The sequence below is a fragment of the Somniosus microcephalus genome, chromosome 5 (assembly GCF_052327205.1).
Source record: "Somniosus microcephalus isolate GS21.2 chromosome 5, FLI_Smic_1.0, whole genome shotgun sequence".
Lineage (NCBI taxonomy): Eukaryota > Metazoa > Chordata > Chondrichthyes > Squaliformes > Somniosidae > Somniosus > Somniosus microcephalus.
In genome coordinates this window covers 295,457,109-295,473,914 of record NC_140991.1, presented here as the reverse complement: position 1 = coordinate 295,473,914, position 16,806 = coordinate 295,457,109, and the positions used below count along the sequence as shown (strand labels likewise).

At 44.7% G+C, this 16,806-nt stretch overlaps 1 protein-coding gene across 2 annotated transcripts in view; it reads right to left on the bottom strand.

The window, feature by feature from the left end:
* The window catches only part of LOC147117817 (leukocyte elastase inhibitor-like), a 45,963-nt gene that overhangs the window by 24,201 nt on the left and 4,956 nt on the right, over positions 1–16,806 (bottom strand). For both annotated transcript variants that reach the window (XM_085989157.1, XM_085989158.1), the window contains exons 2-4: positions 16,444–16,620; positions 14,230–14,367; positions 13,848–13,965 (exon numbers count right to left, since the gene is read on the bottom strand). In XM_085989157.1, coding sequence (XP_085845283.1) covers positions 13,848–13,965; positions 14,230–14,367; positions 16,444–16,611 — 424 coding nt within the window. In that variant the 5' untranslated portion in view covers positions 16,612–16,620. The remainder of the gene's footprint in view (positions 1–13,847; positions 13,966–14,229; positions 14,368–16,443; positions 16,621–16,806) is intronic.

Below are 16,806 nucleotides of genomic sequence, written 5' to 3'. Positions count from 1 at the left end.
ATTTGCTGAATAAAATATTCATAATCTCAATCTCCTCAGATAAGATTTAATCAGCAGTTGCAAGAGATTTTGGCCGTGAAATTTGGCGCCGCAGCTGCAGTCGATGAGGCCAGTTTCGGAGGAAAAATGGCAGCCGCCTCGCTTCCGCCCACTTCCAGCGTGAAACACGGTGGCCGCCATTTTGGGCAGGTTAGCAGTGCTGCCATTGCCTGCACTTGCTGCAAAAATGGTAATTAGTCAGACACTGAATTGATGCACAACCTGCTATTTTGGATGTCACCGCTCAACTTTACGCCCTGTCGAAAGCACGCACAGCTTCAGCTGCACGACAGACCTCCTACCAGTGCTTCTTAAATGGACACACACAACTTTGAGGTAAGTTTAGATTATTGCTTTTGTACTGGTTTCTTTACATTTTATTTGAGTAGTGGCTTGGTGTGAGACATTTGGAAAAAGCTGTTAAAAGTATGTAGGGGAGTGCAAGCAGTACTGCTGGATGTTTGCAAGGCTTTGGCTCAAAGGAAGGCCTCGGAGAACACCACTCACTCCCAGTCCTGGGGGCTCTAGTTGCAGTTCCCCTTGGGCTGCAGCACGACATGGAGATGGAGCAGAGGCAGCAAGGGGGACAAGTTGCTCGCAGAGGGAGGAGGAGGAGGAAGAACATAAGGACATAAGAAATAGGAGCAGGAGTAGGTCAATCGGCCCCTCGAGCCTCCTCCACCATTCAATAAGATCATGGCTGATCTGATCCTAACCTCAAATCTACTATCACTCTCCATCCCACCCGAACCCATGTGATCTCCCGGGAGAGGCGAGAAACCAGATAAAAAAAAACAATGGCCAATTTGGGAGAAAAAATCTGGGAAATTCCTCTCTGACCCATCTAGGCGATCGAAACTCGTCCAGGAGATCACGCTGTCCCTATATTTTCTACAGTACCTACCTTCTGTAAAGGTGATCTCCACCCCAGCCAGGAACAGGAATAAAAACCATCTCCTGAAATCTAACAGAATTAGAACACAAGTAGGAGCAGAACCAGGCTACACGGCCCCTGGGCCAGCTCCACTACCCACAGGGCCACGACCATTCCGAACCTAGACTCATGTCCAATTTCCTGCCCGCTCCCCGTAACCCTTAATTCCCTTTACTTCTAGGAAACTATCTATTTCTGTTTTAAATTTATTTAATGATGTAGCTTCCACAGCTTTCTGGGGCAGCAAATTCCACAAACCTACCACCCTCTGAGTGAAGAAGTTTCTCCTCATCTCAGTTTTGAAAGAGCAGCCCCTTATTCTAAGATTATGCCCCCTAGTTCTAGTTTCACCCATCATTGGGAACATCCTCACCGCATCCACCCGATCAAGCCCCTTCACAATCTTATGTTTCAATAAGATCACCTCTCATTCTTCTGAACTCCAATGAGTAGAGTCCCAATCTACTCAACCTCTCCTCATATGACCACCCCCTCATCCCCGGGATTAACCGAGTGAACCTTCTTTGTACTGACTCGAGAGCAAGTATGTCTTTTCTTAAGTATGGACACCAAAACTGTACGCAGTATTCCAGGTGCGGTCTCACCAATACCTTGTACAACTGCAGCAATACCTCCCTGTTTTTATATTCTATCCCCCTAGCAATAAAAGCCAACATTCCATTGGCCTTCTTGATCACTTGCTGCACCTGCATACTAACTTTTTGAGTTTCGTGCACCAGGACCCCCAGATCCCTTTGTACTACAGTACTTTCCAGTTTCTTGCCATTAAGATAATAACTTGCTCTATGATTTTTCCTGCCAAAGTGCATAACCTCACACTTTCCAGTATTGTATTCCATCTGCCAAATCTCTGCCCACGTACTTAGCCTGTCTATGTCCCTTTGCAGGTTTTTTTATGTCCTCCTCACTCACTACTTTCCTTCCCATCTTTGTATCATCTGCAAACTTTGATATGTTACACTCTGTCCCCTCCTCCAAATCGTTAATATAGATAGTAAAGAGTTGGGGACCCAGCACTGACCCCTGCGGAACACCACTAGTTACTGATTGCCAGTCTGAGAATGAACCATTTATCCCAACTCTCTGCTTTCTGTTAGAGAGCCAATCCTCCACCCACGCCAGAATATTACCCCCAATCCCGTGATTTTTTATCTTGAGCAATAATCTCTTGTGTGGCACCTTTTCAAATGCCTTTTGGAAGTCTAAATACACCACGTCCACTGGTTCTCCTTTATCCACCCTGTATGTTACTTCCTCAAAGAACTCAAGCAAATTTGTCAAACATGACTTCCCCTTCATGAAACCATGCTGAGTTTGTCCTATTAAATTATGTTTATCCAAATGTCCCGTTACTGTCTCCTTAATAATGGACTCTAAAATTTTACCAACCACAGATGTTAGGCTAACAGGTCTATAGTTTCCAGCCTTCTGCCTACTACCCTTTTTAAATAAGGGTGTTACATTAGCAGTTTTCCAATCTGCCAGGAACTTTGCCGAGTCCAGGGAGTTTTGGAAAATTATTACCAATGCATCCACAATCCCTACCGCCACTTCCCTCAAGACCCTAGGATGTAAGCCATCGGGTCCAGGGGATTTATCCGCCTTGAGTCCCATTATTTTACCAAGTACCACTTCCTTAGTGATTTTAATCGTATTTAGCTCCTCCCCCCCAGAGCCCCCTGTTTGTCCAGTGTTGGGATATTCTTAGTGTCCTCTACCGTAAAGACTGATACAAAATATTTGTTCAGCGTTTCTGTCATCTCCATGTTTACCACCATTAATTTCCCAGTCTCATCCTCTAAGGGACCAACATTTACTTTAGCCTCCCCTTTTTTCTTTTTATATAACTGTAGAAACTTTTGCTATCTGTTTTTATATTTTTTGCTAATTTACTTTCATAATCTATCTTCCCTTTCTTAATCAATCTTTTAGTTATTTTTTGCTGTCTTTTAAAGACTTCCCAATCTTCTATCCTCCCACTAGATTTGGCTACCTTATATGCCCTTGTTTTTAGTCGGATACTATCCTTAATTACTTTACTTAGCCATAGATGGCTATCTTTTCTTTTACACCCTTTTTTCCTCGGTGGAATATATATTTTTTGGAAGTTGTAAAATAACTCCTTAAATGTACACCACTGATGATGTACCGTCTTACCCTTTAATCTATTTTCCCAGTCCACTCTACTCAATTCCGCTCTCATACCTTCATAGTCTCCTTTATTCAAGCTCAGCATGCTTGTTTGAGATCCAATCTTCTCACCCTCTAATTGAATATGGAATTCAACCATGTTATGGTCACTCATTCCAAGGGGATCCTTTACTAGGACATTTTTAATTAATCCTGTCTCATTACACAGGACCAAATCTAAGGTTGCTTGCCCCCTGGTTGGTTTAGTTACATACTGCTCAAGAAACCCATCCCTAATACACTCAATGAACTCATCCTCAAGGCTGGCCGGCCCAATTTGATTTGTCCAGTTAATATGATAGTCAAAATCCCCCATAATTATAGCTGTTCCCTTATTACAAGCCTCAACTATTTCCTGATTAATACACCGTCCAACAGAGTTGCAACTGTTCGGAGGCCTATAGACTACGCCCACTAGTGTTTTTTTCCCCTTATTATTCCTTATCTCCACTCAAACTGTTTCACTATCCTGCTCCTTTGACCCAGTATCATTTCTCTGTATTATAGGGATTCCTTCCTTTATTAACATAGCCACCCCACTCCCCTTCTTTCCTGCCTGTCCTTCCTGATTGGGAATTAAACATACCAGGTTATTTAACAGTCATGGTCACCCTGCAGCCATGTTTCTGTAATGGCCACAAGATCATACCCATATGTAGTTATTTGTGCCGTTAACTCATCCATTTTGTTACGAATGCTACATGCATTCAGATAAAGAACTTTCAAATATGTTTTGTGACACTTAGTTCCTGTTTTTTCCCCTTTTACTACTTTACCTTTTACTCCATACCTTCTGTCCCTTCCTGACACGTTCTGTTTTTTAATTCCCCCACTGCTACCTAAGTCTATGACCTTCTCCGTTGTCATTTTTATTATTTGCTCTCTAGAAACCTCCCCCCCACTAATTAGTTTAAAGCCCTCTCTACAGCCCTAGTTATATGATTCGCCAGGACTCTACTCCCAGCACTGGCCAAGTGAAGCCCGTCCCAATGGAACAGCTCCCTCCTGTCCCAGTACTGGTGCCAGTGTCCCAAGAAGCAAAACCCATTTTTCCCACACCAGTCTTTGAGCCACGCATTTAACTCTCTAATTTTATTTATCCTAGCCAAATTCGCTCGTGGCTCAGGTAATAATCCAGAGATTATTATCCTTGAGGTTCTGTTTTTTAATTTGACCCCTAGCTGCTCATACTCCTTTAACAGAACCTTCTTCCTTGTCCTATCTACATCGTTTGTACCAACATGGACCATGACAACTAGATCCTCCCCCTCCCACTCCAAGTTTCTTTCCAGCCCAGAAGAGATGTCCTTAACCCTGGCAACAGGCAGGCAACACAGCCTTTGGGACTCCCACTCTCGACGGCAGAGAAACCTAGCTATCCCCCTTATGATACTATCCCCTACCACTACAACCTTTCTTTTTACTCCCTCCACTTGAATGGCCCCCTGTTCCATGGTGCTGTGGCCAGGTTGCTCATCCTCCCTGCAGTCCCCGCTCCTGCCCTCACAGGGAGTAAGAACCTCGAGCCTGCTTGGCAAGAGCAAGGGCTGCGGCTCCTTCAACACTGCCTCCTGGATCCCTGTACCTGCCTCACTCATAGTCACACTGTCCTGTCCCTGACCACGGACTACATCTGCATTAATTAATTTCATAGGTGTGACTACCTCCTGAAACAGAGTGTCCAGGAACTTCTCCCCCTCCCTGATGTGTCGCAGTGTCTGAAGCTCGGTCTCAAGCTCTTTAACATGGAGCCTGAGTTCCTCTAGCAGCAAACACTTATCGCAAATGTAATCACCGTGAGCCTCAATGGGGTCCACCAGCTCCCACATTTCGCAACAGTAACACATCACCTGTCCACCCATATCTATTTAATTAATTAAATTTCTTATTATTAGTTATGAAGACCCTCTGCCCCGATATAGATAATAATATTACACCACTATATTTAATAGGACTTACCAGCTTAAAGGAATAGAAGAGAAGGAAGAGGACCTACCAACCAGCTGATCACCAACCTCCCTTTTGAATGCTGTCTGTGGGGCCTGTCCGGTTGAATTGTCTCGCTGCTCCGCTTCCGCAGTGTTGGATTAGCCTGAGAGTGGAAAGCAAAACAGAGCAAAAACATCCCCTCACCTCTCACTTGCCTGAACTCTCCCACTTACCAAACTCTGCTTACACTCAATGCACCGCACTCACTGTGCTGCCGCACTAAGCCCGCCCCTTTTTATACCCGGATTCTACTTCCGGTTTAAACTCCCCAACAGCTTAATTTACTCTAAAAAAATTAAACTTAATTCAAAGGGGAGGAGGAGATGGAGGAAGAGGAGGAAGGAGGCAACCCAGACAGACCTTTTCTGGTCGGGATATCCGGGATCAAATCATCTGCCTTTGGTACCAGTGACCACAACCCCAATTCCCTTTTCAACATTTGTCCCACACCTTACCTTCCCATCCCTCTGTTACTGACCATTGCAGTGACCTTTTGGCCACAATGTTGAAATAAAAACCACCACAAAGCAAACTTTCCAATCCAACTTTATCCATATATGCATCCAATATTACATTTAAAAAATCAACTCATCATCCTTGTGTATTCCCTTAGTGACTATCTTGTGTCTGCCTTTGCCTATCATAGAAGATAGGAGCAGGAGTAGGCCATTCGGCCCTTCGAGCCTGCTCCGCCATTCAATGAGATCATGGCTGATCATCCAAATTCAGTACCCTGTCCTTGCCTTCTCCCCATATCCCTTGATCCCTTTAGCCTTAAGAAATATATCCAACTCTTTTTTGAATATATTTAATGGACTGGCCTCCACCGCCCTCTGTGGCAGAGAATTCCACAGGTTCACCACTCTCTGGGTGAAGAAATTCCTCCTCATTTCAGTCCTAAATGGCTTACCCCTTATCCTTAGCCTATGACCCCTGGTTCTGGACTCCCCGGCCATCATAAACATCCTTCCTGCATCTAGTCTGTCCAGGCCTGACAGAATTTTATAAGTTTCGATGAGATCCCCTCTCAATCTTCTAAACTCCAGTGAGTATAAGCCCAATCGACACAATCTCTCCTCATACGTCATTCCTGCCATCCCAGGTATCAGCCTGGTGAATCTTCGCTGCACTCCTTCCATGGCAAGAACGTCCTTCCTCAGGTAAGGCGACCAAAACTGCACACAATACTCAAGGTGCGGTCTCACCAAGGCCCTGTACAACTGTAGCAAGACATCCTTGTTCCTGTACTCGAACCCTCTTGCTACGAAGGCCAACATACCATTTGCCTTCTTAACCGCCTGCTGCACCTGCATGCTTACCTTCAGCGACTGGTGCACAAGAACACCCAGGTCTCTTTGCACTTCCCCTTCTCCCAATATATTGCCATTCAAATAATAATCTGCCTTCCTGTTTTTGCCACCAAAGTAGATAACCTCACATTTATCCACATTATAGTGCATTTGCCATGTTTCTGCCCAATCACCCAATCTGTCCAAATCGTACTGGAGTTTCACGACATCCTCCTCACAGCTTACCCTCCCACCCAGCTTTGTGTCGTCTGCAAATTTGGAGATATTACATCCAATTCCCTCGTCCAGATCATTAATATATATTGTGAACAGCTGGGGTCCTAGGACCAATCCTTGCGGTACCCCACTAGTCACTGCCTGCCACTCGGAAAACGACCCGTTTATTCCAACTCTTTGCTTTCTGTCCGCCAACCAGTTCTCTATCCAAGTCAATACCTTGCCCCCAATCCCATGTGCCTTAATTTTGCACGCTAATCTCTTATGCGGGACCTTATCGAAAGCCTTCTGAAAGTCCAAATACACCACATCCACTGGTTCTCCCTTATCTATTTTCCCAGTTACATCCTCAAAAAATTCCAGTAGATTAGTCAAGCATGATTTACCTTTTGTAAATCCATGTTGACTTTGTCCGATCCTGTCACTGCTTTCCAAGTGCTCTGCTATTACATCTCTTATAATAGATTGTAGCATTTTCCCCACTACCGATGTCAGGCTTACTGGTCTATAATTCCCCGCTTTTTCTCGACCACCTTTTTTGAATAGTGGGGTAACATTAGCTACCCTCCAATCCATGGGTACTGTTCCAGAGTCTATCGAGTTCTGGAAGATGACCAGCAATGCATCTACTATTTCTAGGGCCACTTCCTTAAGTACCCTGGGATGTAGATTATCAGGCCCTGGGGATTTATCGGCCTTTAGTCCCATCAATTTTCCTAACACCATTTCCCTACAAATACTGATTTCTTTCAGTTCCACCCTTTCATCAGGCCCTATGTTCCCCGGCATCTCTGGGAGGTTATTTGTGTCCTCCTTTGTGAAGACAGAACCAAAGTATGAATTTAGTTGGTCTGCCATTTCTTTGTTTCCCATTATAAATTCCCCTGATTCTGACTGTAAGGGACCTACGCTTGACTTCACCAATCTTTTTCTCTTCACATATCTATAAAAGCTTTTACAGTCAGTTTTTATGTTCCCTGAAAGCTTACTCTCATATTCTATTTTCCCTTTCTTAATTAATCCTATTGTCCTCCTTTGTTGAATCCTAAACTGCTCCCAATCCTCAGGATTATTGCTTTTTCTGGCCAATTTATATGTCGTCTCCTTGGATCTTATGCTATCCCTAATTTCCCTTGTTAGCCACGGTTGAGTCACCTTTTTTGTTTTATTTTTATGCCAAACTGGGATGAACAAATTCTGTAGCTCATCCATTCGGTCATTGAATGTTTGCCATTGCCTATCCACCGTCAACCCTTTGAGTGCCATTCCCCAATCAATCCTACCCAACTCGCTCCTCAGGCCATTGTAGTTTCCTTTATTTAATTTGAGGACCCTAGTCTCTGAGTCAACTACTTCATTCTCCATCTTAATGAAGAATTCGATCATATTATGATCGCTCAGACCCAAGGGGCCTCGTACAACAAGATTGCTAATTAATCCTTTGTCGTTACATAATACCCAGTCTAAGATGGCCTGATCTCTGGTTGGCTCCTCGACATATTGGTCCAGGAAACCATCCTGTAAACACGCCAGGAATTCCTCCTCCACAGTATTGTTACTAATTTGGTTGGCCCAATCTATATGTAGATTAAAGTCACCCATGATGACTGCTGTGCCCTTATTGCACGCTTCTTTAATTTCCCTTTTAATGCCATCCCCAACCTCCACCTTACTGTTTGGAGGTCTATATACCACTCCCACTAATGTTTTTTTCCCCTTAGTATTTCTCAATTCTACCCAAACAGATTCCACATCATCAGAGCTAATATCCTTCATTACAATTGTATTAATCCCTTCTTTAACCAGTAATGCTACCCCACCTCCCTTTCCTTTTTGCCTATCTTTCCTGAATATCGAATACCCCTGGATGTTGAGTTCCCAGTCTTGGCCATCCTTGAGCCACGTTTCCGTAATCCCAACCAAATCATATTCGTTTACCTCTATTTGCGCAGCCAATTCATCCACCTTATTACAAATGCTCCTCGCATTAAGACACACAGCCTTCAGGCTTGTTTTTTTAACGCTCTTAGACCTATTAGAATTATTATTTACTGTGGCCACGTTTGATTTAAACCGTTGATTTCTCTGACTGCCACTTTTGTTTTTCTCCTTCCTATCTTTTGCTTTTATCCCTGTTTCCCTTTCCTCTGTCTCCCTGCTCAGGTTCCCAACCCCCTGCCATTTTAGTTTAAACCCCCCCGAACAGTGCTAGCAAACCTCCCCGCAAGGATATTTGTCCCGCTCTGGTTCAGGTGCAACCCGTCCGACTTGTACAAGTCCCACCTTCCCCAGAAGCAGGCCCAGTGATCCAGGAAACTAAAGCCCTCCCTCCTGCACCAACTCTTTAGCCACGCATTCATCTGCTCTATCCTCCTATTTCTATATACTCACTAGCACGTGGCACCGGGAGTAATCCAGAGATTACAACCTTTGAGGTCCTGCTCTTTAATCTGCTACCTAGCTCCCTAAATTCTTGCTGCAGGACCTCATCACTCTTCCTACCCATGTCATTGGTCCCAATGTGAACCACGACCTCTGATTGTTCACCCTCCCCCTTCAGAATGCCCTGCAGCCGTTCAGTGACATCCTTGACCCTGGCACCAGGGAGGCAACAAACCATCCTGGAGTCACGTCTACGGCCACAGAAACGCCTATCTGTACCCCTTACGATAGAATCCCCTACCACTATTGCTCTCCCACTCTTTTTCCTCCCTTCCTGAGCAGCAGAAGCACCCCTGGTGCCGGGAAGTTGGCTGCTGCTGCCTTCCTCTGGTAAGTCATCCCCCTCAACAGTATCCAAATCGGTATACCTGTTTGCGAGGGGGATGGCCACAGGGGTCCCCTGCACTACCGGCCTGCCTCTACTGCTCTGCCTGATGGTCACCCATTTCCCTTCTGCCTGTGCAGCCCTTACCTGCGGTGTGACCAACTCACTAAACGTGTTATCCACGACCCTCTCAGCATCGTGAATGCTCCAAAGCTCATCCATCCGCAGCTCCAGCGCCGCAATGCGGTCTGCTAGTAGCCGCGGCTGGATGCATTTCTGGCACACGTGGTCATCAGGGACACCGGCAGTGTCCCTGAATTCCCACATAGAGCAAGAGGAGCATAACACGGGGCTGGGCTCTCCTGGCATGACTTACCCTTTAATTAATTTAAATTAATTCACTATCACCAATTAAAGATAAACTCTAAGGCGCTTGTATGGTTTACCAACAGTCCCTGCTACACCAGAAAAGACCTTAGCAACTATAAACTACAGAGTTAAAGTTTAAAAAAGAGAAATACTCACCAACCAATCACTTACCTGCTCCCTGGTGACGTCACACTCTGATTACCTTTTACCTCTTTCCCCGCTGCTGAGTTGGTAAGCCTCACCTTACCGCTCCTTTTGTACTGCCACCTCGGTGCTCTCCTGGTCCGATCTGGTCGGGCCTCACCTCACCGCTCCTTTTGTACTGCCGCCTCGGTGCTCTCCTGGTCCGATCTGGTCGGACCTCACCTCACCGCTCCTTTTGTACTGCCGCCTCGGTGCTCTCCTGGTCCGATCTGGTCGGGCCTCACCTCACTGCTCCTTTTGTACTGCCACCTCGGTACTCTCCTGGTCCGATCTGGTCGGGTCTCACCTCACCGCTCCTTTTGTACTGCCGCCTCGGTGCTCTCCTGGTCCGATCCTAGTGCTCCTATGCAGTGCTACCCCAGTGGCTGCAGCATTGCTGGTGGAAGTCTGCTGATGGTCTTGCAGGATGACTGAGGAGTTGGTTGCTGGGAATGTGAAATCGAGTGACAGTGTTTCTTCTTCATCTTCTTCACTCTCCTCTCCCTCTTCTTGGTCAACGTGGCTGGGCTCGCTGGATTTCTTGGGTGTCTGAAACGAGGAAGGCACAAGAGTAGGGTTGTGGTGAGAGGAGGGCGGTAAAGCAAGAGGTGCCTGTTTACACCATGTGCAGCTTGTAAATCAGAAGATATTGTGGGATGAGGGAGAAGTGGGATGTGAGAAGGAGGATAAAGTATGAAGTTACCGTCATCTTGTACTTTTACAGCCCTGCCGCTGGACAAGGGCTCAGCCACACCCCTGCCAAGAATGGCTAGCACCGTCTCCTCCTAGAGGGTGAGGTGAAGCTAGGAATGGTGAGTCGTGCCTCGTGTTTGGTAGAGATTGTTGTTAGGTGAGTGATGGGGCAGGGGGGTCGTGCATTGAGTAGTGAGAGGCTAGTGGTGCAGTTGGTAGGAGACGGCTTTTGAAGATGCAGTCACTGACCTTGACCACTCGTCTATGGTCATGAAACTTCTTCGGGCACTGGAGCCAGGTCCTGGGGGCGACACTGCTGGCATTGACTGCCTTGGCGATCTAGTCCCAAATCCTTCTTTCTGGACCCCAGTAGCTAGGAGGACCTCTCTTCCGGTGTTCACCCCCTGCACAAAGGCACGAGTGCTGCGTCAGAGACCCTAGGTGTCCTTTCCCTGGCCTGTTTTGCCGTTTGGGTTAGTGCTGAAGCACTTTTAGCATTTTGCATCACCAGAAAGCAGCTCAACTTTAAGACTTGCAGACTGCCTTTAAGAGCCACAGGCCAGCTTTAAGCTAGCCTCGCGCGAACATAAAGCACTTCGGCCATTTGCTGAGTGCACGGCCTGTCAGCAGCATGTTCAGCACTGGGCTGTGCGCTACAATGATGTAAAGTAGCAGGCAGCACGAATTCAACGGGCGTGGGCAGATCGCAGTGCCCACACAGGTTACTCAGCATTATCCAATTTAACTCCTATGAAAATTCCAGTACAGGCCCATCAAATCAAATGCAGTTGCTAATGTTTTGGTGTTGGAGTAGACATAAGGTAATGGTCTGATGATGGGATGGTTTTTTCCATTAATAGACGGGTCTTCAGTGTTGGGAAATTGAATACTTTCTCTTTCCAGCCATTCACTGTCAGCATGTTTAGAAGTGGAGTAAGTTCCCTTTATTCTGCCCAACAGTGAGCTTGAACCCCTAACCTCAGAAGAACAACATTTACTGCACAATATACCTTTCCTGCATTGGTCATATCCGTGGATTCTCAGTGAGACTGCCAACGTAGGGGGTGAATTTCCGCAGAGGTTCTCCCACTCGTCTGCCATTACTTCAGCGGGAAAGCTGGAAAAACCCGTGAAAACTGCCACAAACATAGCATCAACACCATCTTTCCAAGGTTTCTGCTCCTCCTCCACCAAAGCGAAGGTGGATGAGCGGGCGAACCCTCGCAGAAATTTGCCCCCCATGTTGTGAAATTAAGGGCAAGATTTGCATTGTGAGCCTATGCCCACTAGATTGAGACAGCCCAAGGTGATTTGGGGTCAAAAAGGGAAGACTTTCACCCGATCAGTCTGGGCCAGATTCAAACCCCAGGTCCCAGTGGTGGAAGGACAAAGTGCCAACTCAGTGCTGCAGTCAGACCTACACGTTTGGCAGTGCAGGAACTGTAGCACACAGCCCAGTGTAATTGGAACAGAGCCAAATCGTCCACAAGGCCTTGTGCCCTGATATTATGACAAGCATTGGAACTACAAGAAGTGCAAGTGTTAAGCTGGATTAATCCCATACTGCCTTACTAATGATTCGCAAAGCATGATGGACTACTTGACATACAGTGAATGGTTTAAATGTAAAAAGCTGATACAGGACTGTGGGAATGCAATACACATATATAAGAAAGAACGAAACAGAATGTTTATAGAACAGAGTAGAGACAGTCTCAGGGCCGAATTTTGTTGAAAGCTAAAAAGTGAATTTTAAACAGAACTCTGTAAAAAGAAACAAATGACTTGTGCGGCGTGTGATCGCCTAGTTTTTGTTTTCTGATGACTTGCAATTTATGTTTTTTGTATAAATATTGTAACCCCGTGAGTCTAGGGGCGCACTCTAGAGGATGCTTCCTTGTGTGCAAACACAAAGGGTTTCTCAGAGTGAAGTCCAGTACCGGTGACCGGAATAAAACTTTACTTATTTTACAGTTTCTGATTTTGTGTATTACTGAGAAAGTGACGATAGACTGACCAGCGTATTGAGTCTCCTAAAGCAGCGAACCTTGATCCCCCAAGTTAGGGGTAGATCCTCCGCACGGAAGCGAGGGGTTAACACAAGTCTGACTCCTCTAGTCTCCAGACATGAATGCCTGGAATCTCTGGCAATGGTAAGTTTTGCCCAATTTTACTCTGCTTTTTCCATCAGTGAGTTACACCGAAATTCCGAGTATCTCATTAGCATATGGCAAAACATAACAACCAGAGCAAAACAAGTGGAAATCCATGTAAACAATCAGAGCCCGAGGGAAGCACACAACTTATGACCTATTCCTTCTTTAAGTCCCTCTTTATGCATGAAAATTAAAGCTTGAAGTCATCAAGTGTTCATTTCTGCACATTAGGCACAACATTTTTAAGAAAATGCAATTGCGGAAGATTTTGAATGCAAGTCTTTCTGAATCCATAAAAGATGCATTCAAAGAAACTTCATTGTCAGTCTCAGTGAAGAGAGACCGGAAAAGGAAAAAAAATGCCATAAAACATCAGGAAAATGGCCTTGGGTCGTGTTGAGCATCAGTTTTTTGGGCTACATTTACAGCCCGTTCACAACTGGCATCAATTCAGGAATTTTGGGATCAGCTGTGCTTTTGCATGGGGGGCGGGGCTTTCTGTAACAAAGAGAATCATTGTGCACAGGAACACACATTCAAGCAGCACAGGGTGTATTAAGCATGTTTTTGCACATGCCAGAAGTGCTCCAATGTTCAGGTAAAGCCAGGACACTCAACTGTGTACAGTCAGTATAACCTAAAACCCGGCTGGTACATCAGGTCCAGCAAAGGCACACTAGTACATTGAAACACAGCTGCTCTGGCTCAAGTCTGAGACAATTAATTTATTGTTGGCAGCCGCTCTGGCTTCTGAATCCAATTTCATTCTATATAATATATTAACGTAGCTTTTACAAATTCACACTGCTGTTGCTGGGGGGCTAAATCATAAAATCTACCCTCTGTTCTTTATTAGAATTTTTTTAATACACTGATCAACTTGCTGATCCAAGGATTTATACTTGCTTTGCATTTTTTTTTTAAATCGATTTTTGCATCGCCACCAGTGTGCAAGCGACTGAATGTGTCGGACAACTTACCCTCAGTCTGCGTCTCCACCCATTTATTGATCTCCTGCCTTGTTTCATCTGCAGCAGTTAGGAAATCAACTCCAGACATGTCTGCTCCATAGTGTTTCATGGAGGATTGACAGAATTCCTGCACAATGGAAACAGGGAAAATTAGTAATACTGTCCTGTTTGGAAGCTTTTGAAGAACTGATTTAGAAATGATCAATTAGTGGATCACCAGAATTGGTACAGTGTGTATACCAGTAATGTCAAAACAATGGCATTAGGTATACCTCTGTCCTTTGAAGGGATTATTGTGAGGATCCAAGAACATCATAACTGGCATGAGTCTTTCAGCTTGGTTCCTGGTAACTGGAAGAATCTGGGAGCAGGTGATCGAATCACAACTTACTTCTAGGAAGTTATAGGTCTTCTCCCCATAGAGTCGATTGGCCATTTTCAACAGGTACGAAACATCTGCTCGGTTAATGTCTAATTGCATTTTCTGGAATCCAGAATGGAGATCTCCAACTTGATCAAAGTGGAGAACCTGTTATCAGAATACATGGACAAAACAAACATCAAGCAATGAAGTGAAAAAGGAGCTACAAGTTATAATCATCCTCTTTCAATTTTTGTCCGCCATTTTTTTAGCCAATTTTCTTTGACCCCTTCCCGAAAGGCTTTTATTCTGTGCTGGGATACTGTTCTACACATGCTGATCACCCTCCAGTATCTCACCAAAAAAAGCCATTCTTCAGGACTAAGCCGAGAGAGTGAGCGTCAACAACTTATTCCACCACCGGGCCGTGTCTGTTAAGCCAGATTCTGCTCTTACCCAAAATTGACACATGAACAGCAGAGGTCACTGAATAGTGATCAGGAGCAGTAACCCTGGTGGATGTTTCCCTCCCTACCATTGCTAATTCAGCTGAGATCAGTTAATTCAGTGCTGGCCAGGCATTGAACCCAGGATCTACTAGGTCTGTGAGGCTCATCTACTCACTTGCTGCTTTAACCAGCTGAACTATTGAGTGAACCATTCCGTTCCAGTCTGAACTTCCATGTGGAAAATTCCACTTCCAATTTTAACTGTGAGCACCTTTAAATTCTAAGCCAACTTTACTAACGAGAATTTATTGTACTATGAATAATACACACACATACTTAACGGTCTGCAGTGTACTGGGGAATTGAGGCTAGGTTGGTCAGTCTAATTGTAACACTGCTAACCGAGTCTTCCTAATCAACCTGGTTCCCTTACTTCTGTGCTATAGTCCATTACTATTGTTCAGTCACGTGTTCTGCTCGTGGTATGTCACAATTTGAAATGTTGCTGTCTAAAAGTTACTCAATTATAAAGACGATTTTGATATAGACATAAAGTCACAGTTGCTAGATTTGATTATCTTAGTCAACACTGTTGGGAGGAGACACATTCAACTTGCATTCACTCTCATCATAATGTAGAGACGTAGCACAGCAATGCAGCATTATCAACCTGTAAAGTGAAGTGAATGAATGCTCAAAGGTCTGAGATAGTGCACATCTACCTGGCTAATCATTTTACCCATCATAAACTCCATTTGCCAGATAATCAAGTCCCACTCCAGAGACTTGAGCACAAAAATCTAGGCTGACACTCCCAGTGCAGTATTGAGGGAGTGCTGCACTGTTGGAGGTGCTGTCTTTCGGATGAGACGTTAAACCGAGGCCTTGTCTGACCTTACAGGTGGACGTAAAAGATCCCATGGCACTATTTCGAAGAAGAGCAGGGAAGTTATCCCCGGTGCCCTGGCCAATATTTATCTCTCGATCAACATCACAAACAGATTATCTGGCCATTATTACATTGCTATTTGTGGGAGCTTGCTGTGCGCTGATTGGCTTCTGCGTTTCCTACAGCAGTGACTATACTTTAAAAAGTACTTCATTCGCTGTAAAGCGCTTTGGGACATCCGGTGGTCGTAAAAGATGCTATATAAATGCAAGTCCTTTTCTTTTTAGCTATAAATGCACACAGGTCACTGAAAAACTTGATCCAAACAGGCAGAAAACCTTAGTAGATATTCATTGGTCATGCATACATGCAGTCACGAGGCAGCAATATATTTTGTGCCACCTAGTTAATTGGTTAATCACATCAGGTTTCACAATCCCATTGTCACTCACCTATGGTGGGCGGCTGGGGAGGGACCAAGCACAACAACATTGAACCCTGTTGTGAGGCAAAACTACAAGCTTCGTGTAGCCGTGAGGTCCCTGTGGGTTATCACCCAGAATGCAGTGAATGAAGGGAAATAGTGTTCCTCAGTGTAAAGAAGAATGGCTTGTTACAAACTCTACAACACTCCTGTGCTTGGATCAGAATGTATTTAATTTAATAATAGGGTTGAATTCTCCTTTAATGTAACCAAAATGATGGACTTTGGATATTCATCATGGACGTGCAAGCTACCTTTAATCTATTTTATCCTGACAAGCATCGGATTCATCAATAGCTACCATGGAGTTGCATGTATTAGGAGTTTGCCAAAAGCAAGGACTTATCAAAAAAAATGCACACTCAAGACACTTAAAAAAAGATTTCAGCTACCTCTTTTGCTCAGAGTAAACTCATACATACCTTTGCCATTTGAGATGCAGTATTATTTTTTACTCCAAGATAAACCATGGCCAATGCAGTGGAGATGCTGAATGGAGAAAAAAAGATGTTGCCAGCTTGATTTTTTTCAATCAGCTTTCTGAATAGGTCAAGGGCGAAATGGCAATTTGCTTTGCTCAGGCCCTCCATTGTTTAAAACTGTAAGAAAAATAAATATAAAGCACAGATGTTCAGAATGATTTTAGTACAATAAGGTTCTCAAGAAAGTTAATGAATTACCAGGGTTTGCAAGTGGCTTATGAAGAATCACAAACTGGGTGTTGGTCTGCAATGAATCATTTACAACCTTCTCTGTAGAAATGGTCTCAGGGTATTTATTCTTTA